Source organism: Squalius cephalus (genome assembly GCF_949319135.1).
Source record: "Squalius cephalus genome assembly, chromosome: 14".
NCBI lineage: Eukaryota > Metazoa > Chordata > Actinopteri > Cypriniformes > Leuciscidae > Squalius > Squalius cephalus.
The window spans coordinates 20,891,671-20,919,421 of record NC_137135.1 but is presented as its reverse complement, the minus strand read 5'-3'; the positions used below and the strand labels follow the sequence as shown (position 1 = coordinate 20,919,421).

Genomic DNA, 27,751 nt, shown 5'->3' with positions numbered 1-27,751 from the left:
AATGCTTTTAGATGGCACTGAACGGGTATCCATTTTAAGCTGGCTTTTCCAAATCTTTAATTCACTTCTTATCAATACTGCCCTGTGTAGCTGGTTATGATGAGAAACGCATGTAAAAATATATTATCGGTCCCTGAAGTCTGTAGATGTGTCCCTTACGAGTGGCCATTAACATACTACAGTGAAATTAGTAAAGGTGACTACATTGCACATTCGCTTCTACACTGGGGCAAGTTTTGCTACCTTAAACATGGTTAAAAGAATGTGTAGAAAAAGAAAAACAAGCACAATTTAAAGATATTCCTCAACTGAATGCAAGAGCATGCTTAAATGACACTGAAGATGGATTGGTCAACTAGCTGTTTCCATGCCAAGACTCATAAAGGTTCATTTTCAGATGTAAACTTTATCTTTAATTTATTCTGTGTACAAACACGCCACTTGGCCTTGTGTTGTAATATCCAACTCTTAGAAAAAAGGAAAATGGGGAAAGATAGTATGATGCTCAAATGTCAGGCGGTTGTGTAAAGACCTCCCTAAATAAGACAAGATGGAGGAAATGTATTAACTTAAACTTAAACTCAACAAATCAGGCATGTTGTCCACTTCTTATAAGGAATTTGCAGCTTCTCAGTTACTTTTACAATATGTACATTAACTCCATGGCTTTTTTGCGTTCTGACAGATCATTAGCATTGTATAAAAATGACACTGACTTGCATGTACAGGTATGAGTAGTATGGGGCATTATGGAGTCTTCTGTAGATGTAATGGTAGAGCATAGATAAGGCACTCTTACTGATGCAAATCGGCCTGTACTCACTGGCACATACATCTGACAGCCTCTGCTTTCTACCATCCATGCTGATTGTAAAATCAAGTCTGAGCTTAACTTTCTTAGTTAAATCACATTTATAATTGACTGACTTACTAAGCTGATCCAAATGACCCCATCAACAGAATAAAGCGGTTTTGTTGGGCCTAATGTCAGTTTATGACTAAAGCACTTTTCCTTATCACACTTTGAAAAAAAGAAAAAAAGAAAGTCTAATCCAAAGGGCATTTTTCACAAACTACTATAGAAGCAAGTTATGGGTTTTACAGGGCACACAAATGGTTAGGAATAATGGAGGCAGGCTATACAGAAACGAGTAATGACACTGAAAAAAACAACTGAACATTTCACAAGCTCTTTCAAGGGAAATAATGTCCTCGTTACGTTTAAGGGTAGCCTATTCTAATCTGACTCAGTCTATGGCTCCCCATTTCCCTCATTGTGAGTTTCATCATGCTGTGATTCAGAGAGGAGAGTCTCAAGACCTCCAGATCTAGTCTCGAGTGCTAGCGCAGGATCCAGGCTGGATAACTCGCTCTGCGAAAGAGTATCAGGGCCACTGTTTGTAAAGTCACAGTTTTTGAGTCAAAACAGTTTTTCTGTGTGTGTTCCTTCATGTGAACACATTCAGAAGTTTGAAAGAATTCTGGGGAACGCAGCCAAAGCTAGTGGGCCGACTCTTTGATGACCCCAGGGGCGACGGCATTGGGGGAAGTTGGCGAGGGGGGTTTCTCATCTTTAGGGGAGCTGGCGCTCTTCTGGGTGCCTGCACCAATGCCAGGTTTGGCTTCATCAGGGGTGTGCTCATTGGGAATCAGGGGAGCTGAGGATTTCTGCAGGAAGTGCAAACACACCGTTATCAATTAAAGAGTGATATTCACATCAATGTGAATGTGTGAGTTAGGGTTAAATGTACACCAGTAGGTACTTAAACAGGTTTCAGAGGGAACTTGGAAAGATTTTGTAAAGCCAGTGTCTAATAGAGTGCAACAGTGCCCACCCAATCATATCATTACAAACTGCTTTGAAGCAAAAAAGCTTCTTCTTTTTTTAAATTAGACAAAAGGTACAAGACTGTGTACTTAAAGGGATAGTTCACCCAAAAATGAAAATTCTGTCATCATTTACTCACCCTCAATTTGTTTCAAACCTGTATGAGTTTTTTTTTTGTTTTTTGTTCTGCTGAACACAAAAGAATATATTTTGATGAATATGGGTAATTAAACAGCTGATGGGGCACCACTGATTTGCATACCGTAGTATGGAACACAATACTATGGAAGTGAATGGTGCCCCACAACTGTTTGGTTACAAACATTCTTCAAAATATCTTCCTTTGTGTTAGGCAGAACAAAAACATTTATACAGGTTTGGAAAAAATTGAGGGCGAGTAAATGATGACAGAATTTTCATTTTTGCGTGAACTATCCCTTTAACGGCTTTAATGAGGGAAAGAACTACAATCCCAAAAAGCATTGTGAATGACGAATCATATTAAAATGATTGAGAAATACAAAACTATTGATTTAAATAGTTCAATATATAATATTTTTTAAGTTTATTGAAAAATATGCATATTTGCATATACATTTTTCAGTAGTGTGAGTGTGTAGAGAGACCTAACCCTTTTTTCACCAAGAATTCCACAGTTAAACACAATTATATATATATTGTGAATATATGTTGTGAAATGTTGTATATATATATTATGTGATGGCTTCAACAAAAACATATGCTATCAATTAACACCCTCATAGCTCACAGTAGGTCTGTCTTCAACAGTGTACAAGTTATCATTAAAAATCAATGAATAGGATTTATACTTCGGGAACCCTATTAAAGAGAGAGGTTCTCTCTACTTGATTCTTAGGTAAATCATCATAATAGTGGTCATGGCCAATTGATGATAATTCTGAATAGTCTTCACTATAATAAAATTTAAAAGAAAAAAAGGAGTTAAAATGGTTATATGGGAGAACATAAGACTAAAAAAAGTTAGGAAATGCTTATCTAGTGAAAAATCTAAAGCAATTTCACCCTTAACAATCATTATAAGGATAAAAAATAATAATCATTTTATACAGACTGCACTAACAAAAAGCAATTTCTAGCCAATTAAATATTTTAGAGCCAAGCATAACATAAATGGCTAGAAATAACACTTAAAATTCCCTGATATTTTTTTTATGTTCATGGGAACCCTGATCCACCTTTACATTTTTACTGATATATTTTTAGGGTCTTTACTGATATAATGGACATGCAGAGCTGTACAAACTTCAGCACTATGACTATCTGCCCTATGAAAGCCACACCAAGCTAAAACCGCTTAATTCATTCATTTACTCCACTTGGTTCTTTTCCCTAACCCTCCCAGCTCTTAGGGTAATTGATTTAGGATTCTTGCAGACTCACTACTCAACGCACAGTAAAGCAGCCAGCAACATTTCTGCCTAATGTACACTGCTTGTTCACTCACACACTCATAAAAAATGCTGTCTTACTGTGGTTTGTGAAACAGGGTTGCTGCCCTTATTGGTAGAAGCAGCAGACACATCGGAAGGGGCGGGGCTAGACGAGTCTTCCAGCATCACACCTCTTCTGTCCAACACACTGGAAGGAGAGAAAGACAGAGATATATAATCCTGTGTTTAGAAGTGGCACAAACCATGTAGCATCTGCAAAGAAATGATGGAGCTTTTCCCAAAACTAAAATGACTAGTAAAGGTCTTCATATCTAATGCAATGACATCCAAAGTACCAAAATACTTTTTGGAGCTACTGTATACAAGCAAAACTACTGTAATATTCCTACCTGGGGTAAGCAGGGCCACACAGAACCTCACAGCAGTTCTTAAAGATGTTCTTGTGACTGTAGGGGTTCTGCACACGGTTCTTTCCCGACCACGAACCTTTGATCTGTGCAGTAGAGATGAAGGACTTAAAACTTCGAAAAGAAAACCAGCACAATGTCAGAACAGCTGTCAAGTTCTGATTCAACCTTCAACCTTCAACTGGACCTTCACTCTGATGTTTTATGTTTTAAAGCGTCCGTGCAAATTAGAGACTTGATAAAAAATAATCTCTTATTTATTATCCTTTATTCAAATGTGCCGTTTCAGTTCTAGCCATCCCTATGGATTTCATTTGATCTAGTCAAGTGCTTCAAGGTTCTTCATCTTAAAAAGTCATGCTGTTACTGTTTCATCTGCTCCTAGATAGAAATGCATGTATGCATCACAGGCAAACCAAAAAAAAAAAAAGTCATGCATGGTATTCCCCAACAGAAATGTTACCAGCTTCAGGTTTCAGTATGTAGTTTAGTTGTATCTGAATTGTATCTGCAGGTATTGATAAATCTATTATAAGCAGGATCCAATTTATACAAAAATCAAAGGCGAACAGCCATCATGTCACATCATATTACTTGCAGCACTTGCATCCTTCTCTGAAGCTTCCTCCCTTTCTCACTCTTTTTTCCTCATTAACAGGAAAAGAAGGGCCAGAGGGCAAATGTGGCAAGAAAACATTAAATTAATCATTAGGGCTAAGTGTGAAAGTGCCACAGAACTACAGATTATGCTAAACTAAATCAGAGCACTCAAACTGCTGCAAGGGAATCTAAGCACAGGTGTGCGTTTGTTCACTATATATGAATTTGTTTGAGCATACGTTGTAGATATTTTTCATGAATAGGGTACACAACAGGATATGAAATTCTCTGTTTTTTGTGTGTTTTTTTTTGTAAAATGATCACCAAAAGGAGATGCTTAACCTTTAGAAAATGTTGATCGGAGTTTAAATTATTATTATTATTTTTTTCATTTGTTTTTAATTATTATTATTATTTTCTGTGGGGTTTAGAATTTTTGCACCCATTACTTAATTATTGTGTGAATTTTGCAACTAAATATCCTTAATAAACCCTGATTTCTGTGATTTTCTATGTAACCAGGTTGCAAAATGTATAATTAGACTACATTTTTAATTATTAGACGTAGAATATTTAGATTTCATTCCAATAATAAGGGACGTTACGTGGTAACAGCGTTAGCAAATTGTGGGACTCAAATATTATATTTAATTTTAATTGTATTTATTTTATTTAATAGTTTTTCATTAATTAATAGTTCATAATTAAAATTAGCTTTAAAAAGATTTAAAAAACAACATACAATGAGTTAAATATCAGTTCAACAGTTTGGATACAGTCACAAAAGTAAAGAAATCAGAGGCCAAAAATGTCATAATATGATGTGAATGAACATCTGATGCATTTAAAGCTTCTTTTCATACAAGGTTAATCTTATGTTACATAATAGCTTATCTAACAGCAAACATAAAAACATGGGATTTATGCCTCTAGTGCTTTAAAAACGTAATGAGACACCACTGTGTACCCTGTTCATAAACAGTGCCATAAATACTGTATATACTGTACATAAAACTCATGTTGAGATGTTCTCTGTGCTTTCTTATCGCAGAGAAGGCACTGTTGCCAAGGTGACTGCTGGATCTAGTGTGCTGAAATGCTCTAGGGCATGTGTTTATCTTTCCAGCCATGTGACAGCAGCAGGAGTCAAGAACCGACAGTAGACTTTGGAACAGACAGGTAAGAAACAGACTTACATCTTCATTGGTGGTCTGGTTGAGGGAGATCAAGTAGGTATGGAAGCCAGTCAATCCCACCACAGACCAGAGGGTGAAAAAACACACCAGAACCTCCAACACAGTGCAACGGGGAGTCAAGGACACAACATGCTCAAAAATATCTACAATATGCTGAAAAAAAATGTGTTCGAACTTTGAAATGTCTTTGTTCAGCAATACAAAAGGTTTAAAAAAAAAAAAAAAAAATTATATATATATATATATATATATATATATATATATATATATATATATATATATATATATATATATATATATATATATATGCTATGTGCCTGTTCAACTGTTACACAAATAGTACACAAACACTATGTTCAGCTTGATATATCATTCACAGCATGGCAGGTTTATCAGGAGCTCATTTTGTTTTCAAGTCTTCAGCTAGTGGCTCTGGAGCTAAAAATCAAAGGATATGTTCCAGGAGTTTCTTTAATGGTATTCACAAATCCTGAGTCCACAGATCCTATAAAACACACAAAATTGTATTCACTTACATTATGTATCCATGCATGCATTGCAAGCAGTAACTCACTGCATCAGAGGTCTCAGCATCTCACATTCTCTCTCCCATCATTACATGTTCAGAAGATTTTCGCACATCCACCCACACTCTGCCAATGCTGAAAAGTTAGCACTGTTCGTTTACATTCACCTTTTCAATCACAGTAGCTATGTTTGCATTCAGCCTCGTAATGTGATGAAGGAATAGTTTACCCAAAAATGTCAAATTTGTCATTATTCATCACCATCACAGGCTAGGAAACTGAAAGGATAAAAGACATACTATAAAAAGCATCAGAGAGTAGTCTGATGCATAAATATACACTTAGATTTTAGGTGAGAAACGTCATTATTCACTAATGTATTAACCTACTCAGTAGCTCTCAAATTGAATATGACACCTATGGTGAAGGTTTGGCATGATGGCATTTGGTTATGGGATAATTGAGAACCAATGACGCTTGATGTTATTGATGTCCAACCTGCAATTTAAACTTAAATATCGTTCTGTGCGTCATACAAAGCAATCATATGGCCTCAGGAGACTTTTATAATACAAAACACATTTTAGGGTAATTTGCAGTGGTTTTTAAAACAAATTGGATCTTGAAAGATATAAATGTTGTGAAGATTATTTAAAAATTCTATTTTTGTGTTCCACGGGAAAAATAACAGCATACCGGATTGGAATGACATGAGGGTGAGTAAATAATAACGTAAGTTTTAGTTTTCGGCCAACTATTCCTTTAATAAATATGATACTGATATCTCAGTTAGAATGAAGTGTTCAAGTAAACACCTCAATCTGAAAATATGATCTGACTGTCATCAATCCAAATTAAATTAAAGACAGATTGAAAGAGGTGGTGTATATCTTAACCTGTACAATAACTGCCATGTAAACCTTTAAATACAGCAGCTTTCACATTCAGATTAAAAAGTACCTCGTATGCAGCGCAATACAACTCTCTCCCACCTGATGAGAAGAAAGCTTTCTAGGCATATTTTTAGATTCTGTATGTTAGAAATGCAAACATGCTAGTTACACACTGGGTTGGAGTTACCTAATGTGTCTACAATGGAAGAGACAGATGACTGCAGATACATATGGTAAGAATTAAATTAGATTCAATGATTTAAATTAACAGGCCAGACATCGTAAACAGCACAAGCTGGATTCGATGAAAGGTCAGAACTGATTTAAAAACAAATGAAAAATGAAAGCACATATGATATTTTAGAAAAAAATTGTGTATTTCAAGTGGATCTGGGAAATTAAGTGATTGGCCTCACTCTTCAGAGAGTCAAAATGGAAACAGTGTAGACAGCTTTGTTTATTATAATAAGAGAGATCTCATTTTGTTGGGTTGCGATGTCTACATGATGTGTGAGTAAGACTTTCTTTGACAAGACTCATAAGTTTCTTGTTGCTATGGCAATGTTGACACGAAAAGCAGCATTTTGTTTAAAGTACATGTAATGCACAGTAAACAGATATTTCTGTCTATACAGAGTCATACTCTATAAACCAGTCAAACTGCTGATTTTGTAAGTGCGAAGTTATTCAGACTAAAATCTGTGCACGTAAATTGTCTCATAAAAAACGAATTACTGAATTATATCTCTATTATGATGCGTTTTACTTTGATATTGAGATCAGAGGCTCGGAGCAAATTGTCCAGGCATTTGTGTGAATTCTGCTGCTCTCTCATCCTTGCAGTCTATGATGCACTTTGAGAAGGGAAAGATCAAAGAGAGCAGACATTTACAAGAGCATAGAGGCTCTTCCAATATCCTAAACGCTGCCGGACTGAACCACACCTACGAGAACAGCATTCGAGTACATATTGAGTGTCGCTTAAAGGCACTTGTTTTCCCAGAAACCTCGATCATTAAGCTGGTGAACCGTCTGTGCATTTTAAATGGTTATCGATAACATGAAAATTTAATTCCCTCTTTCAAATAATTTGCTTTTGGATGTCTACACTAAAGATACATATGCACACCTATACACTCACACACAAACACATTTTCTTGCTGTGATACTCACGTAGAACCACATGGACGATGTCGAAGGCGAAGATATAGATGGTGAGTAGAGACAGCGAGAGTGTAAACAGGTAGAAATATCGGTAATTCCTCTTTCCTACGCAGTTTCCGACCCAGGGACAATGATGGTCAAACCGGTCTGAGGGAAGACGCACAGAATCTTGAGACTTTACAAACAAACTTTCTCATAACAATTTGCGAAAGCCTGAAAGTCAGTTTCTACATTCTAACAGTGATGGTGGATCTTCTGACAGAGATGGGCAGATATTTTTTGCTGCTAAAAATATCTGGAGACGGTACCCAAACCAGAGATTGTATGTGCGGCAGGTGCAGGCCGCCCAAACAAATGGCCCTGTGTTCAGGATGACTGTGCATAGGGAGCAAAACTGAGCCATCGGTGAACTCTCCAATATCCGCATTATGTATGTGTGAGCGAGTGAGTGTGCTGTCTGACTCATCTCTCAACAATTCGCTATTATACTGGAGTGTCAAATGGCACTTACAGGTGCAACTATATCAAAAGTAAGAATTCTTGGGTGTAGACATAGTAAAAAAAGAGAAAATTATATATAAACAGCATTACATATATTACTGTGCAAAAGTCTTAGTCACGTTAGTATTTTCACACAAGATAAGCCAGTTATTTATATCTTTTGCTGTAGTGTGTCAGTAGGAAATATCGGTTTACATTTCCAAACATTCCTTTTGCCATTAATTTTAATAATCCAGTGAAAGAGACTGACAACAGCCGGTATGATCCACACTGAGATCTGATCTCACCATCATGAGTCTGTCTGTGATTACATGAAGAAACTGAGACAGACTAAATCCAGAAGAACTGCGGCAATGTCTCCAAGACACTTGAAGAAACTTGCCTGCAAAGCTACAGTACTGAGAAAAGTTTTAGGCACTTGTGTAGAAATGCTGTAAAGTGAGGATGCTTTCAAAAATAATATCATAAATAGAATAAATAGATTTTTTTATGTTTGTTATCAATGTTTTTTGATGAACAGAAAATTCAAAAGAGCAGCATTTATAATATTTAAAATACTTTTGTAATATTTTAAACAAGACACTTATCACTGTAAAGCTGCTTTAAAACAATCAGTATTGTATAAAGTGATGAATAAATAAAAGGTGACTTGACTATAATTGTCACTTTTGATCAATGTAATGCATTCTTGTTGAATAAAAGTATTCATTTCTTTTTTCTTTTTCTTTTTAATTACTGACTACCTGATAATAAATTGATCTTGCACAGTGTTTGAGTGTGCGGCTGCTGTATTTTTACAATTACTGACTACCAAAATTCAGTCATTTAGAAAAAAGCATATGGAAGTAAAATAATGACAAATGTTTTTGAAACAAAAAAGCTTTTTGAATTGCACTACTTGAAAAAAAATATGCATTGCATTAACCCTGCTTGCATTTTAATGCATTGTATTTTTAGGGCTTGCATTTTTATGGGCTGTCATTATTTTACTTCCATAAAAGCACACTTCTTCTGAAAAAGCCACACTTTTTGAGGTACCACTCATAGCTGGAGTATAGGTTAAGGTTTCAAACACTCACCCACACAGTTGTCACAGATGCTGCAGTGGGAAGCACGAGGGGGTCTGAAGATCTTGCAGGTGTAGCAGTACTTCAGCTTGACGATCTGGTTGTTAATTTGCACATTCTTGATGCGAGGCGGAGGCCGCTGTCCAGCCAAGACATTCCCATTGGCCGCTTCTGCAAGAGTTGGGTAGAAACAATAAATGTGGCAGCCAAGCTCTCCATATGCATGACACACGGCACAGCCACTGATGGAGGACTCACGAGGCTCAAGGGCACTCCAAGCAGTATGACTCAATGACACAAGACACTTTATAGGAATAGGTCACCCTCAAATACAACAGTTAAAGCATAATGATTTTTGCACAAAAGAGATTAAAATGCTCTTCTTAGAGTAAAGATTAACCAACTCAATGCGTATATAAAAAAAGGATTTCAAAGGAAATTATTAGAAAACATGAAAAGGGTTAAGCCAGTCATTATCACAAGACCAAATCTACATGAAATATTCATTTAAATTATCATGATTTGATTTGATTTACAGTTTGGTGATCATTATCTAAAAATATATGACCACAAAATTATGCAATTGACCAATGCAAAAGGCATGTAACAAATTCATGTATATAAATTATTTTGGTGATTTTTGCGATAGGATAGTATAGAGTGGACAGGATGCGAGGTGAGAAAGAGGGAGGACGGGATCGGGAAAGGTCCGCAAGCCGGGATTTGAACTTGGGTCGCCCGAAGCGCAACAGCGTTATTTGTCGGCGCACTGCCCACGAGGCTATCGGCACCGGGGGTGTACATATTAACACAAAACTAAAATTAAAACTTTTTAATGATTTATTGTCTCCTTGGATCTGAATGCTTTGAATGCAGATCCAGACCACTGATATAAGAATTTCATCTTTTCTACTCCCTCACCTTTATTTGCATTTGCTCAAAATTACTCATTTTCTTCTGTTCTGATAGCGACAATAATGAAGGCAAAGCACTTTGTTTACATTGCAAGACAAGACTCGAATTTCATCATGAAGTGGAAAAAGGTAATTTAATTTCCTTACATTTGTCAGAGCTTTTATACTCCGGGGAAGTGGCTGCATTAGCATTTGCTCAGGAGGCAGAACTACACTGCCTCCTAATCCACATGCCAGGATTGGCTAAACCTGCACATCCGTACTTGCATCTGATCCAGCATTAGCCACTTTTAATCAGCAACACAGACATTCATCTAAAAATAGCATATTAAAGCTGGGATGTTGAAATCGAGCAGAGACGGCAGAGCACATTTTTTAGAAATCAATCTTTGCTCTGCCCTGCTGCAGTACTCAAACATAACTACACTGTTTTAAGAGGGTACAGTCAATACCAACATTTTGGCTTTGGTACGATAGCGGTCTCAAATCAAACAAAAAACAAAAAAAAACTAAAAAACAGCCTTGAGTGACTAATGAATTGAAATTAAATCAGGGCTTTCAACACATTCAACAATTCGATGTAAATAATTTGTGTTTGTAATTAATAATTTTTTAATTAAAGTTTGTAAAAAATAATTTGTAACATTGTTGTTGTTGACCTGATAATGCATTTAGTTCCTTTTTACTTACCAGCTATAATACCACACACTACTTTCTTCAAAAAGGTCTTTCTACAAAAATGTCTCTGTCGACTCAATGTACAAAATAAAATTATTTAATCAATTTAACTTAGATTACTGACTTTGACGATCTAATAAATATGTAAAAAAATTATACAAAAATAGGGCTGTCAATCAAATTAAACTACTTTAATTAATTGAATTAATTCAAGTGACCTTGAAAAAAAATCTTTATCTTTAATCCTTATCCAGTAAAATCACAAACAACTGGAAAAGTCATAGGGCCTTCCAATATCAACAAAGAGGGTTGAAAACCACTAACTTAGGAGCTATTCATACTGGACATGTTTTTTTAGATGTTTCTAAACTTCAACATTCATTTACATCAATTGATTGTTATGCTTTTATGCCTGAATTTGCAATATGATGTTATCATAGTGCTGTATATTTTTTGTACCATTTAATGTCTTTAGTACCAGTATACAACACAACCCTATTAGAGAGAGCTGAAGAACAATTCTAAATGTGAATATGTTCCACAAAATCAGTGAAAATAGGGGTTAGTGTATATATAATAATACAAGAGGTTACTGTGAGTTATCAGGGTTAAAAGGAAATGATGTCCTGGTTTATTGAACATCAGTAATAACAAATGCTGCACCGCCCAAAGGCACCTCTGAGCATCAGCAGAGGTGCTGATGTGTAACAAAGAGTAATCCAGGGAGGGGAGTTGGGATGAGGGAGGTGGAACAGAGAGAAGAGAGAGTGGAGAGTGTAGGGAGATGAGTTCATCTTGACTGTAGCCCAGATCTTGTAATCAGTACAGGGAACGGTGACACGCTGGTGACTGAACTAGACAAGGCACTATTCCCACAGAGCCACAACCACACAAATGAATCACTAGAAGCGAAATTATCAAGATGACAGCAGCAAGTTAATTTAATCTAATTGCATTTAATTAGTCAGACGCAGTGACGTTAACCTTTGTGACATTCAAAGTAGGACACGTTTGCAAAAAAAAAAAAAAAAAAAAAAAACTATAAATACACATTAATTCCTTATTATAGTCCTATTTTCTTAAAATTTATATTTTTGCTGCAGGTTAAATGGTCATTTTTGCCTCTCTCTCTCTGTCTCTTTTCTTTTTTTTTGGCAATAAAGTCCAATGGGCATTTCAGTTCACTTGAATCACTGAGGAAGACGACTGAAAAAGGTCTGCAGAAATCTACTAAGGCAATTTCTTTCACCCTTTAACAATGAATGTTTGAGTAGACAATTTAAGTCCAAGAAAAATCCTTGCCATTTAAGAAAAGACAAGACAAATGTCTCCGGTAAGTCCTAGGATTTGAATGAGCCTTAACAGTTTCTGCCAAACACCACTGAAAAAGATATAACTTTCACTCAGTATAGTGATAACACTGGTTTCTGTTCATGGCAGTTGACATGTGCAAGTGTGTGGGTGTGCACTAGTCATGTGAAAAATATCTGTTTTTTATTTAACTTTTTGTGCCTTTAATGAATACTAAAGTGAAGAAAAACAGGAAAGTGTAGAGGGAGAGAGAGAGGGAGGAATGTGGTTGGATCAGAAATGCATGGATAAGACTCAAACTTGCACTCTCCTGGTGCAGCTCAAGTCCACTGTAGCTGTGAAATCTCACTTGTGCATATTCAGAATTATGTGGGACAATTTTTCGAGACTTCGGAAAACAAATAATGTAAAAATTGGTGGGTTGCATCTTGAGTTGGCAAGATGAATATTCTTACATGTACAATATTCTTACATGTGAATATTCTTACATGTACAAATAAGAGTAGTTACATTTAGAGGGAAGTTTCCAGGGGGATCTCAATCATTTTGACATTGACGAGTACTGTTATAGACTGCTGAGGCAGACCAGCCTAAAAATATAACTTTTAAATCTTTTTGTCATCCAAACAACAATCAATTGTGTAATTGAGTGCAGCAGAGAAGCATCAAGAACATCAGATATTGGGAGGGGGCAATTATACAGTATATACAGACCGTCAAGCTTGAAGTCAAGAAGAACACAATGTTTCCCAGATTAACTCAGAGTTCATGGTCCAACGCACTCAGCTTTTTAAATCGCAAACCAAAACAATAAATTAATAAGCAGGTCTGGGCTTACACCGTCCCACTTACGCCACACGCCTGCTTCACTATACATGTTCTTCCCCTCGCTGGGTCAAAACAACCGCAGACGGCACTAATGGTTCAAACTATGGCATTAAACCTCAAATACCCTTCCCTGAACTCAGTCAGCCTCACACTCACCGATCTCCATCTCAATAAAGTTGGCCTCCTCCGGCAATGCCCGTGGCAGCACCCCTGGGTCACTGAAGCTGGTTCGGAGCAGCATGGCCATTACGAAGACGAAGAGCAACACTGCAAACACAGGGATGGCCGGAGACAGGTGCACTGCCAGGTACGGGCACCTGTACAGGACAAGAGAACAAGCAGGGTTACAAAAGATGACAAGGGGAACATGAAATTAACAGCACAGAGGTTAAATGAGCATATAAAGCTAAACAGCTATATCTCTAGTTTCAAAAAGTGAAGTGTGGAATTTCTGTGCTATTAATGCCACAAAACTAATTAGGAAACTGTTTGAGCAAGCCAACAGCACCATTGGCTCAGCCAATGAGTTTGGGGATGGGACTATCTGTCCATCTAAAGCCGGGTGCACACTGTACGATTAGTAATAGTACTTTGCGACTGCTGCTTCTCAGATTGTACAAACATGATCCCCACTGTAAGCCATGTCACACTGTAGGATCTCAGTTGTCATTAAAGTCAGACTGTACGGCAACCAAGAAGAGTTAAAAATGGACGCAAACAAGAGAGTTTTACATCATCACTCCGTGTCATGTTCGGTGACTGTGAGCTGCATTTACATGCGGGATAAAAATGGTGGCTAGCAAACAAAAAGCGTTAGTTAGCGATCATTTTGATCATGGCTTTTCTTGAAAAGAAAACTATGGAAAAAAATAAGATGTGTGTGGAGAAAAGAGGAGATCATTGATGAAGAGGGTTTGTAATATCTGTCTGGCTCAGTTCTTCCCTAAAGACAGTCTTTTCTAAGCCCACAATGAAGCAGTCAGGGCGGATGTTTACTATGACTGACTGTGCTTTCTCCATTCCCGCAGGCACACAGCCATACAGCAATAAATTTGGTTGCTCCCATAAATTGCGGATGACTTGGGTCCTGTAAAAGTGCCTCCCTATGCTCAGGCTGCAGCAGATTGGTCGGATCCACAGGCCACTGCATAGAGCTATTAATAGGGTCACCCTGGCTCTCCTCCACCACTCCCTCCTGCAATGTAGACCTGCTATACTAATGTATGGCTAATACATCACTATAATGGTACATCTTATCACAGGTAGAGTTCATTCCCTCTCAGGGGGAAATTTGCTACACTTAACATTCTGCGTGTGAAAAGGACATCTTTACACTAACACTACAGTACAGTAAGACAGGATTTGACTAGTCCAGACAATACAACAATACAAAGAAGTAGACTTTTGTAATAAAAATGTGAGGTGTGCTTGCCTGTGCAAAAGTTGCATAGTATGATACTATGGAGTTTTGAGTGGTTGCTGACATGCAATTTAAGACAGTGGTTTTCAAACTGGGGTTCAGGGACTAGTATTATTTTAGTATTGTTTATATACTACTATATTACTATTAATAATTTTGAATAAACTTTTAGATTTTCAGTTTTCATCATGGTAAATGTATACACTGTAAAAAATGATTCATTTTTTCTTAGAACTTAGTTAATGTGGTTCAGATAAATTAATATTTTGCGTTTCTGTTGATTAAACCAATCTCCATTGTATTAATTCAATTTTTTAATTTCAATGAACTTGAAAATTAAAGCAACCAGGTAACTTTAAGTTAAACCAAAATATTTTTTTACAGTGTAGTTTGTAGTAATTTTGTTATATGGTAATTTTAAGTTAATATTTCTACATAGAGCTTCCATTACTTTTTATTTCAGTTTCAGTTTTAGTAATTTTAGTACAAAAAAAAAACAGAGCAATTCCAGTACATAACTTGAATGTATTTATTTGAGAGCCAAGGCAACCTTTCTTATATTTGCTTATTGTTTAATGTAATATTTATATTTTCCTTTATTTCAGCTTTATTTCATTAAACAATTTTTAATAGTATTAGTTAACAATAACAACACTGCCAAGGACCCCAAGGGAATGTTAGAGGTCCCATTATAACATTGGTTTTCAATTCTGGTCTGGGACACCCACCCAATCAGGTGTTAATTAAGACAGAATATACCAAATGGACCGTGACCGTGTTATAAGATCCACTTAAAAAAAAAAAAAAAGATTTCTCTAAGTTCTAAATTAAACACTGGAGTATGTTTTACAAGAAACTATTTCAGTCTTTCTACTTCTAAATGTTAATTGAATGTGTTACTTGCCATTTCTTTAAATTTAATTGTGAAATTTACTAGCAGTTTCTACAAATTGTTTTCAGTGTATGTGTACATACTCTGATGGTAGAACAAACTTTAGTTTATATTTCACAGGATAATATTTTACACATTTATAATATTTTAATAATGTTTTTAATTCGTCACAAGTCTAAGACACTTACATTTATTCCCTGTAGTCTGCAAGGCAGAAAATCGTACATCCAAATCACTAGTAGCACATTTTTCCTCAACAAGCATCATTAACACAAACAGATTTACACACTGAAGTTAAATACTTTTGGAAAGTTAGACTTATCAAGCACTACTTATAATACACAAGATGCATATAGAGTTTTATACAAACTATGTGCCAATCTAACCTTCCTACAATGCATACAGAACACCGGTTTAACCTGTCTGCTAGCAGGGTTTGTCTCCTCACACGTCATACTTACTGCTTTAGGACCAGCACACAGTACAACAGATTGCAGCTGTAAGAAATATTAGCAACAGAAAGATAATTTCAAGTCAGACTACATGGTACAATTAGAGCCTTTTCACACACTGGTGTGTCAGCATACCAGAGCCATCAATACACTGGAATTCTACCTGTGGGACGGGTCAGATTAGTTTGATCCATTTTAAACTATGAGACTGGAAAACATAAAGAGGAGCGAGAAAAAATCCAGAGCAGAGCTGATCGATAAAACTTTCCACTGCCCGGATCATGAGTAGAAGGCTGCAGGGAAATCCATTTATTATTTTGAAAGCTGTGTTGGGGCGGAGAGGAGCAAAACTGAGGAGAACTGTGTGTCTGTGTGTCTGTGTGTCTGTGTGTGTGTGTGTGTGTGTGAGACTTTAACCATCCTGAACCTGTGCCATCATCAATTCCTATCACAGCCCTGAGCTTCCCGGACATTACCCATCATGCAGTGCTGGATGTGACTTCTCTCCCCATAATCAATACCAGAGATAAGCAGCTAAGCAACCAATATTAAAGACTCTGTTATTGTCACTACTGACGTACAAGGTTTATTTAAGCACCATAATTATCACTTAACTTCCTCCATAAAATAATATAAAAAAATACAGCAAGTATTGTGCCTCAATATGCATAATCAACACCTAACTGTTGAAAATCAACACAAATTTCCTTTTGCAAACCATTTGGCAACCATAACGAGACGATTCTGGAACAGGATATTCAACTGCAAAAAATGTAGGGCGGTAATCAATTGAATCACAAAAAAATGGGCGTATACCACATATACCACAATGGAGCTATCTGAATGAGAGTTTGCGAAACAATTCCTAAATAGACATTTGGCTACTGGTTAACATTATCGATCAGTATCAGTGCAAGTTATTTCATTCTAATTCAAGGGTACAAAGAAAAAACATTGTTGTGTCTGAAATAACCCACCAAATGAATAGTTAACAATAGGATCAGAAACATGCATTGCTAAAGTAAACGTGTGGTCTTATATGCAACAAAATGGGGGAAATTTAGTGGAAGACTCCTAAAAATGGTATCAAGATAATTAAACACTTGTAGTTCAAAATCATGTACACGCTAATCCACTTGTGTCACTGTTACAGCATCTCCACACTTCAGTTTGCCTTTACAGCTTGTCCTTAGTGAATTATCTGCACAAAGAACAAAGTGAAAAGGACTGTTTTCCACAGTTAAGACAACTTGAAGCACAACTGCAGAGTTTTATGGCCGGCTATATGGAAAGGCTTATCTGTGTGTTGGTAAAATCAATAGAGCTGCTTCATCGGTCTGGCTGGTCTCTCGGTGGAGATCGGTGGGGGCAGGGAGGCTGACAATTATCATAACTGATAGCATTCAGCGCAAACATCCGGTACTCCACCGGAAAGTATCATGAGGGGAGAAAAAATATGGATGATAGCTAAAAATGTTCATTGTGGTCCAGTCAAATCTGAAAAATCTTTATATGTATACAGTATTTTGTGTGTGTGTGTGTGTGTGTGTGTGTGTGTGTGTGTGTGTGTGTGTGTGTGTGTGTGTGTGTGTGTGTGTGTGTGTGTGTGTGTGTGTGTGTGTGTGTGTGTGTGTGTGTGTGTGTGTGTGTGTGTGTGTGTAATATTCCTTATTTTAATCTTTATCACACAAATACCTTTTCTATTATTGACTCTGAAACAAACTTCCATAACAGATACACCAAATACTGAAAGAAAGATTTTCTACTTGTTATACTTCTAAGGATGGAAACATGCATTGATGTATAAATAAATAAAACCAAAAAGTAGGTCAAACTCTTAAGGCGTGAATGGTCCTGCAAGTCCTGGAAACATTCAACATGCAAATAATCACCTTATCCTTCTGAATTTTGCATTGCAAAACTTGATGATATGATATTAAAGTAGTATGCAATAATAGCGCTAACAAAAACAAAAGCGGGGAAAGAATTTGCAAGAGAACAAATAAACTGCAATCTCACAGTGGCTTTCTCTGTGTTAAAGTCTTTCAGGAAAGCTAAAAATACAATAGGTGTGGATAAACTGATAAAAGTACAAAAGGTAATTTCAGTTGTTTCACACAGATATAAAAATGTTGTAATGTACCGTGACATTGCTATGCCTGAAAATTGTAATCACAGCCTCTGTTAATTCTCATAAAGTGTTCACCCAATTTAAGAGCAAGTGATTCACGAAGCAAATGAATTATTACACATTACTGTCAAAAAAAATCAGCAACCTAATCCCTCATAAAGACAAATTTGCCGCCGCTCCAGTTTTGCATCCACATAACACAGGGACACAAAAATCCAAAAGGATAAACAGTCTTCTTTCCTTTATCACGACCCCTGCAGAGGGACAGCACAGACGGCAGCCCTCGAGAGCTCACACACCGTGACACTGACCACAAGTCATACACTTAATTCAACAACAACATGAGTATCCAACATTCAATTATACAGTACGCATAAAATGTATAGACATTTAACTGCTGAGCAACAAAGCCATAAAACAAACATACAGGACAAAGGCAAACCACTGAAACCTGAACCTTGTACTTCTAATGTGAAAGATTGAGTGGGCGAACATAATCAACAGAATCTGAAGACTGTCAATATATGAAGTGCTACTATGTAAAAGTTTCCCTGGTGTAAAACGATTTCAGTAATGTAAGTATGTAAGGTAAAGTCTTTAAGTCTGCATCACTAGCATACAATACAAAATTGCAAAAAATAATGTTTTTAAACAGGTTTCCTGAACACTGTCTGGCATTGGAGCGCAAACAGTTTTTGCACCAAACTCATGCCAAAGGTTGTTACAGTCACAGTATTTACACACTTCAGGAAGTCGGTCTAAAAATGTCTTCCTTGAAGTTGTTTCTACTTGTTGTTAGGTTTTTTCAGTGTTGTTATTAAATAATCTTAAACTTTTTTTTTTTTTAATTGCTTGAAAATAAATTTTAATTGATTAAAAGTTGAAGTTGATTGAAATAAAGCTCAAATAAAACATAGATATTTGATTACAAATTTAAACGAAAACTAGAAATGCTCCCTTGCAAATAACAGAAATAAAATAAGATTTTGTTGAAGTATTAAAGTGTATTAAATAAATTAAAGCTATTTAGAAATATAAAAAAAGTGACCAAGCACATTACAATATTACTAAAACAATCTAATATTTGCATTAATATTAAAATAATATATATTTTTTTCCACATTGATGACGATATCAGGCTAATAGCAAGTGGTTCTTCCTTTCAGCCAATGGTGGATCGACAAAGTGAGTGCAGGTCTCAGCACTATGTCTTAGTGGGCGTACACTGTGCGAGCCAGTCAGTTAACCTGATAATCGTGTCGAAACAGCTGGTACACGGCACAACTGTAGGCACAACCGTACTGCACGGCGAGGTCGGCGACAATCATGAGCTTTCGCACTAAACAGAGAGACTGGAGCTTTCAATGTTGCTGCTATAGCTTCAGATAGGAAAAAAAGAAAACAAAAAAGACGAGTGTGCAAATGATTTGGTGAAAAGCAGAGAACAGCATTGCAGTTCCTTTCAATAAAACAATGAAAACAGTGTATTGGTGTGTGTGTGTTCTTGTATATATGGTTTATGAGGACACAATGTGTATAATGATATTACAATGCAAACATGGTTTATATGGACATCTCCTGTGTCTTCATAAACCAAATGGCTTATAAAAAAAAAAAACATACTAAATGGTATTTTTTGAAATTCAAAAAATGACAAAAGTTTTCTGTGATGAGTAGGTTTAGGGAGTAGGGTGTGTAGGGGGATAGAATATACAGTTTGTACAGTAGAAAAATGACGCCTATGGTGTCCCCCGTAAACCACATATACAAGTATATGTGTGTGTGTGTGTCAGTATATGCTCGATCTATGATCTATTCTAGCCTATGTGAAATGGTTGTGAATGATTTGGCAATAGAGGGACAGCCTGCACAAGTCAAAATCCCAGAAATGTTCAAACATGTTTCAAAATTATCAGGAGGTTGGGAGGTGCTCGTAACGTACTTGGCTCGGGTCGGCTTGGCTCACAATTGCTCTCACACAATGCGATCGGCAACCATAGGAGCGTCAACGATTTCCAGACAATCTCCTCAGAGAGAAAACCATCTGAGAGCTCGTAAGACAAAAATCATACCGTGTGCGTACGCCCAGCTTTACACACATACACATTGCAGATTTTTCACAGAATTTCAGGCCTTCACAGTCAACTCTCATCTCTGAAATCCAAACAGAAGACAAACATAAATGCATTGCAACCTGAACAGTCTTGTGTACACATACAGCCAAAAATTAAAATATAAGTGCATAGACTTTCAGCAAACAGGGACACATATGGAGAGGAATGGGAGGGGAGGTGGGATACACGCTCTTCGAGAAGACAGAGCAAAAGACAAAGATCTTTAGAAAAAACAGTGCAAAGTCCAGCCCTGCTAATCAGTCTTGTGCTTGAAACTCACTCAGCCCGCAGAGGAATAAACTGTCCAGACACAGAACGCAATAATGTGAGAATTCAGCAATACTCAATAAATAATTCCCTGTAAATTCAGAACAGCTGGAAGCAATGCGTAACCATAAACACGGTCTGTCTCTTCTGGATATCTCATGCTCTGCATTAAATAAAAAGATAAAATGCACATAAAATAAATGTGCACTACTGAAACTGAAGACCCTGTAGATCTCATGAGACCATATGAATAACCTCAGATGATATTTAATAATAGTGGTTCTTTTGTGATGTGCATATCCAGAATTTCCATCGACTGTTAAAATGAAAGAGTAAGTGCCAAAAAAACAACAACCTTTTAATTCCTCTATTAGCCTGTCATGCAAGAAACAATTCACACTTTTGCACTCAGCCCAGTTTCTATGTTAATATGTCTGCCCCACAAGGACTAATTATCAGTTACAGCGATATATGAACATGGCGTGCAGTGAAACCCTACTACAGGAGCCAGCAACTCAATAAATGACTGTGAGTTTCTGACTAAGCGGAGGGAATCGTTTCCTGCATGCTGATGATCAGGCCTAATGGAGGAGCACAGCACTGGAGTCTCAGGAAACACAGACCACAGACGTCATTGTCCACACAAGGGAGCCCATATCCACCCAAAAGAACACACTCACATCCAGCTTTATCAACATGCAGCAATCTGCTATTGTCAAAATGTGTTTCAGTAACAAAGATGACACAGCTTTTAATTGTTTCTCATCCATCAACAGGCGAAGGATCTCATACAATTTGAAAATATAAGCCTAACTGTATATTCAATCATTAGCAGATCTGTATTTAGATATAGTAGCTATCTATTTTTTTATATTAGACTTGGAGATCCAAAAAGGTTCATATCTCATTCCATTGATGAAACCATACAGTCTTTTACAGGCGATATTTAAATCATAGCCTATATCTTGTAGCAAATATATAGCAGTTGATTTGAAATATTATTACAACTGTCATATAGTGATGGTAAGTAATTCTGCAAATTAGCCTACTTAATTCGATCAGTTCACAAGTCAGTCCAATAAAAACAATTTGCAACATGACATAATTACATCACATGGTCCTTGACATCGCCCAATATATTACATGATCTGAAATGGCCTAATCTAGACATGCAAGCAAATATTGACGATATTATGTTTTAAGGTTATGTTTAGTTTTATTAATTTGTGTTTATTGTATATCGGTTCAGTTTAGGTTAAACTCATACAAATATAAAAGTAGCCTAATGTAGAACCTAAATTAGTTTTTATTTGCATTTATAAAACAATAGGTACCTATAATTTATGTTTAGGCCTACATCTTTTAGCTAAAATGGTTTGCACGTTTTAATAAAATGCTACTCAAAACAAACTGTGGTGTGTATCTTTATTGATGAAATAGTTGTAAACATATTTCCAGTAGTCTACATTTTATTTGTAACATTAGAATAGATATGTTTTCTGAACACACACGGAAATCATCTGTTTTCGATTTAAATAGTCGACGATTCGTTGACTCAAGAACTGCAGGGAGCGATTCGTCGTGAACGAATCGTTGGACCTCTCCAACCAATTAGATTTAAAAGAACGAATCGTTTACGAATCGGACATTTCTACTGTAAAACACAGCCATGGCGTACCTCAATGTCAGCTGGCACAACTGAGAAATGGCTTGCTGTTAGGCTACTACAAAAAAAATCAGGAGCGCTTATTCGGTCCTCAACATTTCACACGGACACTTTTTTATTGTTATTTTCCCCCCATTATTACAATGGCATTAAACAGACACTGCAAAACCCCCCATTGTAATGGGGGAAAAACGAACAGCCCACACTGACATCGCGCGCGTGCAGTGTCGACAGCTCTGATGGGTTTAGTCGTGTCGCTGGCAGTGTAGACGAGGTCTGTTAATAATCACCAATAACATGCACTTACTCAAAGGCGAAGAACAGAGAGCAGGTTCCAATGATGAGAAATAAGGTCAGGTAAAATACTCCTTTCTGGCGAGCCATCATTACCCGTCCATCGCAGCAGAAGGTGTTTTTCCCAGGTAATTTCTCCCATTTTCGAGTAACCTTCCGTGATATCATCACCGCCGACATGGTAGCGAATGTACAATCGGACTGTCTTTTGTCAATTTAACCTGAAATAAATAAACCACAACCGTGTCCACACTACGAATGCGTAAAGTTATCAGCAAAAAAATACAGGAGCTTCTTTCCAAGAATGTAATTCTTCCTTCACGTGTAAGATTTGTTTGTAGGTTTCTTCCCGTGCTTCCTCATGAATCGTTACCATCAGTCTGTAGCTCTACATATCTGCTCTTCTGTACTTAAATCCATGGTTAAAGTCCCAAATCAAAAACCAAAAAGCAAAATCCTCATCCAGAAGCGGAGATGACCCATACTGGCACAATATGAAAGTGATTCCGTTCAAAATTTGTACAGATTTCGATTGAGAAAGCGAAGCTGACGTGAAATAAACGTGTAAATGCTAAAAGCACATCTGGAGAGTGAGTGGACCTTGACCGACTGACATTTATGTCATTTGTTAGGTTGAGCGTCTATCCCGAGAGGAGTATCCGTCCCTTTTCTCTGAAAATGATGCAAAATAAATGTGGGTAAAGCCTTTTGTGACCTATGCCGCTTTTTTGTGTAATTATTTGTGTAATGTGTAAGATAATCTTTCCTCTAATTTCGCGTCGTAGGATGCAAGCAAGCCTGGATTCTCATCGGGAGCAGGAAACACGCCTAGATTTAAATGTCTCTTCTTAAAGGGCCAGCGTCTCACTGTACAGGGAACAAAGGAATTTTGTCTCATAATACTAATATCAAACCTATAAAGCAATCATTCAAAATAACTTCTGAGCCCATTAAGGGAATGTGATATTTTGAGCACATTAATTCTTAAGTCTGTTTAATTTTGTGGCCTATTCCAGCCGTAATTCTCGTATAGCCTACCTGTTTGATTTTTACATGATAAACATGTTGTTGTTGTTATTTTTGTCTAATGTCTGTTTTTATTGTCCATCCTGTGTTTATTTATTGTCTGTAAAATTGTGCTGCAATGTTTTTAGTCAAACCTGTTTTGACTAATTAATAGCACATTACCTAGTGTCGCTTCTTTCTTTCTTTCTTTCTTTCTTTCTTTCTTTCTTTCTTTCTTTCTTTCTTTCTTTCTTTCTTTGTAATTAAATCTTTTTTGGAGTATTCAGGAAATGAGATGGCAGGTGAGAAACAAAAGATGCTTTAGTCAATTGTTTATGCACCAGTGATGATCGCATGAGTAATTTATCTCTTCTGATCTTGCATGAAAAAGAAAGCCTGCGTCTTGCCTGTTTAATCTCGTAAATATGTAAAATGCTGCATATTCAACATTAAAGCTTAGCTCATGTGAGATTCATGAGTTCATCCAGTTCATGAGTAGGAGTTCATTAGAGACAGTGGGCATGGAAATAAGAGCTATAGCAAAGATTATTTCAATAAAACAGAAAGATATTCTCTTTATAAAAAGTGAGAAGAGGTGGCAAATTTAGAGAGACAACAAAAGGAAAATACAAGTAAGTGGCTGACTTGTGCTTCCTTCAGTACACAAGCCCACTACCTCAAACCATGGTATAAATAAATAGGCTAAATATTTTGTCAGAATGCATGGCTAGTTTTTATTGACAGTCAGTGGAGAAAGATGCTTTTTGGGACCAGATGTTGTAGATACTGACATCTGCTATCATGGGCTAACAGAGCCAAACCATCCCAATCTTCTTGACCCATTGGCCTGGCCTCTACTGGTGGATTCTGTAGCTGCGCCATCTGGTTCTTCAAAGCATCTTTCTTCATTGATGAGCCACAAATGACTGATAAAGAAATACATTTTTATATTATAGTTTATATTAAGTATCGTGCTGTCATGGCTTCATTTTCGTGTGGCTCCACAGTCAGTTGCCCAAACATTTTCATTTTATTTTAAGAAATCGTTATCACTATAAAGTTTTGTATAATTCAGTTAGCAATTGAGGTTTCAATATGCTTAATTTCAACACTCTTCTTTTTGATCAAGAAATAAAACTTTTACAAAGCAGAACATGAAAAACAGAAAAGCTCATTGACAAATATATTAAGAAAAGTGTTTTATAAAATACTTTTAGTAATAGTTAATGCATTTTAGTAATAGAATGCATTATTTTATTGTTATTTAAATAACATCTTACACATGAATTAAATAGTTTTATATATATGTATGTGTTAATTTAAAGTGATTTCTTAATGCATTACACGAACTGTAACTACAGCTGTAAACATAAAGTAAATGAGTTTTAGATATACCCGTTTATTTGTCAAATTTTATATTTGAATTAAATCAATAATTTATTCATTCATATTTTAAGCGAGTTACTTGATACAAGTTATATGCTTGATTTTGTCATACCTTTGTTTTTGTCATTATATATATATTATTATTATATTTATATATATGTATAAATTTTATATTTATATATGCATTAACATAAAAGTGGTTAAATAATCAGTAAAAACTTTTAAAACGCACAAATCATTTCCGCCCTTGTCTACTTACAGGAAAACGACGTTTGTAGTTTTTACCACCGTGTTCGTCTCAGCGAGACAGCACATATGAACAACATTTCCCACAGTGTCTTTCGTTCGGATTAAACATCCGCTTAAACATCCGTGTTCATGGAGGAAGCCGCACTGGACTGCGACCAGCTTTTTTACTTTCTTACGTGCAAATTAATTGCACGGTGGACAGGTAACACTGACTCCAGAACGGACTACATTTTTTGTTTTCCGGTTGTGTGTACGGAACTAAATGCGAAGGGGTAGCGTCTAAATGTGAGCAATATTCTGCGTTCTTGAAAGGTATCTATATTATATCTAACTTAATTCATTATTTGAATGTGTAACGTTAGTTTTTATTAAGCGTTTAATGTGTTCTTGCAGTTAGATGTAGCCGGTTGTTTTCAAAGTTAGCTTCTTTTGAGTGTGAAGTAAACCGTATTCAGTAAACTTGACTGCTTTGTGAAAATAGCTTTGTATTGTCACCAGGAACAAATTTGAAGTTATCTCAACAGACAACGTATCTCATCACGTACTCTCTCTCGAGAGAGAGTTACTATACGATTTTTGTTGTTATTGCTGAACATATGTCAGTAGAGCACAAACTGCTATTTGTTTTGTTCTAATCATTATATCTTTATTCATATTTTAATCATTACAGGGTTACATTCCAGCATGATGTCTGAGGGCATTTCTTTTATGAAAGGCTTGATCCTAGGGGGTATATTCTGCCTGGTGATGACTTACTTTGAGACCTTTAATCCAGGAGTCCACTCAAAAGGTCCTCAGCATCTTCACCATCATCTGAAACCCCTCAGCAAAGATGAACTACAAAAGTTATCAGAGAGTCAGATGTCTGAGCTCACCCTGCAGGTTCGAGTGTACTGTCTCATCATGGTCACTCCCAAGCTCCTGGTCCACTGGGCGACAGCCAACGACACTTGGAGCAAACACTGCGACAAATCCGTGTTCTACACGTCCGAATCTTCCAAAGCTCTAGAGGCGTTTGACCTACAGGAGCAGGATGAGTGGGCTAGGCTGCGCAAAGCCATCAAACACGCCTATGAGAATGCCGGAGACCTACGCTGGTTCTTCGTGGCCCGGCCCACCACATTCGCAATTATAGAGAACCTCAAGTATTTGGTTTTGGATAAGGATTCAAGCCAGCCGTTTTACATTGGCCACACGGAAAAGTCAGGAGAGCTGGATTATGTGGAGTACGACAGCGGGATTGTGCTGAGCTACGAGGCAGTTAGGAGGCTGATAGAGATGTTCAAAGATGAGGACAAATGCCCAGAGCGAGGACGTGCCTTGTGGAAGATGCCCGAAGAAAAGCAGCTCGCCACCTGTCTGAAGTACAGTGGGGTGTTCGCTGAAAACGGAGAGGATGCGCAAGGCAAAGGGCTTTTTAACAAGAAGAGCGCTAGCTCTTTGATTTCTGACAGCATGGGCCAAAACCCAGCCGACGTCGTGGAGGCCTGTTGTTCTGACATGGCCATCACATTTGGAGGTATGTCTCCAAGCCAGATGCAGGTCTTGATGTTTGGCGTTTATAGACTCCGGCCGTACGGACACGACTTTCACGATTCCTTGACATTTCTGCCTCCTAAAGACTCCGATAATGACTGATTCATTTCATGGTTTCTGTATTGGAACTGTTACTGTGACAGAGCTGAAATGTTGATGATACTGGGTGCAGGGCTGAATCTGTGATGTGTTATGTGTACTTTCTGATTGTGCGTGTTGAAGGATGGTGCTGGTGTGTAAGATGAGGGATTTTCACCCTGCTCTCTGGGAAAAGCAAAAAGATAATGGTTTGCATATGAGCATGATTTAATCATGAGGGCCAATAAAGGATCATTTTGTGCACTTGATTTTGAATAAAAAATTTGCTAGATTTATGAATGCCACATATATGGATCAGATATACACTGTGATGTTTTATGGTATACACTTCTACAACTCACCTGTAAACAATTCCACAGAAAACCGGTTAATTGTATATAAGAAAATGCAAAGTGTATACTTTATATGATCCATTTGATGATAACTGTTTATCTAGCTTTAATTATTCTTTACATTTTTCTTTCTTTTTATGGGGGACTGGTAGGAATAAAAATTAAGAATCTTTTGATGATTTTTAAAATGAAGTATTTTGGATGTAAAATATCAGAGGGAAAGGCCGTTTCTATAGCATATGGCAAAAGAAAACGTTCTATATTGTCCTTAATATAAATGAAGTCAAGTAAATGTGGTTTAAAAGTGTAATCCAAATACGCTTGAGCTTGTGCTATTACTTGCATAGAAACTTGTCTATTTACATATCAAAATATTGTTTCTATAATTCATTACACTGGTTTGTGACCTTTTTAAATTAATAAATCAATACACCCATAAAACATTAAATCCTCTTTATTAAATGGATATTTAGTCTTTCAATAGATTACAACACTATTGGTAGCTAGGTTGGGATTATCTTTAATAAATAATAATGAAAATTATGTTTTGTAGTCATTTAT

General features: G+C 36.7%; 2 protein-coding genes across 4 annotated transcripts; one reads left to right on the top strand and one right to left on the bottom strand.

Moving 5' to 3' along the window:
• Positions 1-1,061: 1,061 nt before the first annotated feature.
• On the bottom strand, positions 1,062-23,394 carry zdhhc9 (zDHHC palmitoyltransferase 9). Its single transcript, XM_079892276.1, has 9 exons — positions 22,597-23,394; positions 13,504-13,664; positions 9,629-9,787; positions 8,058-8,195; positions 5,921-5,969; positions 5,465-5,567; positions 3,651-3,754; positions 3,340-3,448; positions 1,062-1,668 (listed from the first exon to the last, which is right to left on the bottom strand). The coding sequence occupies exons 1-9, from the start codon at positions 22,761-22,763 to the stop codon at positions 1,501-1,503; spliced, it is 1,158 nt and encodes a 385-aa protein (XP_079748402.1). The 5' UTR covers positions 22,764-23,394; the 3' UTR covers positions 1,062-1,500.
• Positions 22,507-27,726, top strand: c1galt1c1 (C1GALT1-specific chaperone 1). 3 transcript variants are annotated; one of them, XM_079892278.1, is made up of 3 exons: positions 22,686-22,711; positions 25,236-25,535; positions 25,894-27,726. In XM_079892278.1, the coding sequence occupies exon 3, from the start codon at positions 25,908-25,910 to the stop codon at positions 26,859-26,861; it is 954 nt and encodes a 317-aa protein (XP_079748404.1). In that variant the 5' UTR covers positions 22,686-22,711; positions 25,236-25,535; positions 25,894-25,907; the 3' UTR covers positions 26,862-27,726. The 3 variants fall into 3 exon arrangements, with proteins under 3 accessions (XP_079748405.1, XP_079748404.1, XP_079748403.1); XM_079892279.1 differs by lacking the exon at positions 25,236-25,535 and having other exon boundaries at positions 22,507-22,711; XM_079892277.1 differs by lacking the exon at positions 22,686-22,711 and having other exon boundaries at positions 25,304-25,425.
• The last annotated feature ends 25 nt before the right edge of the window (positions 27,727-27,751 follow it).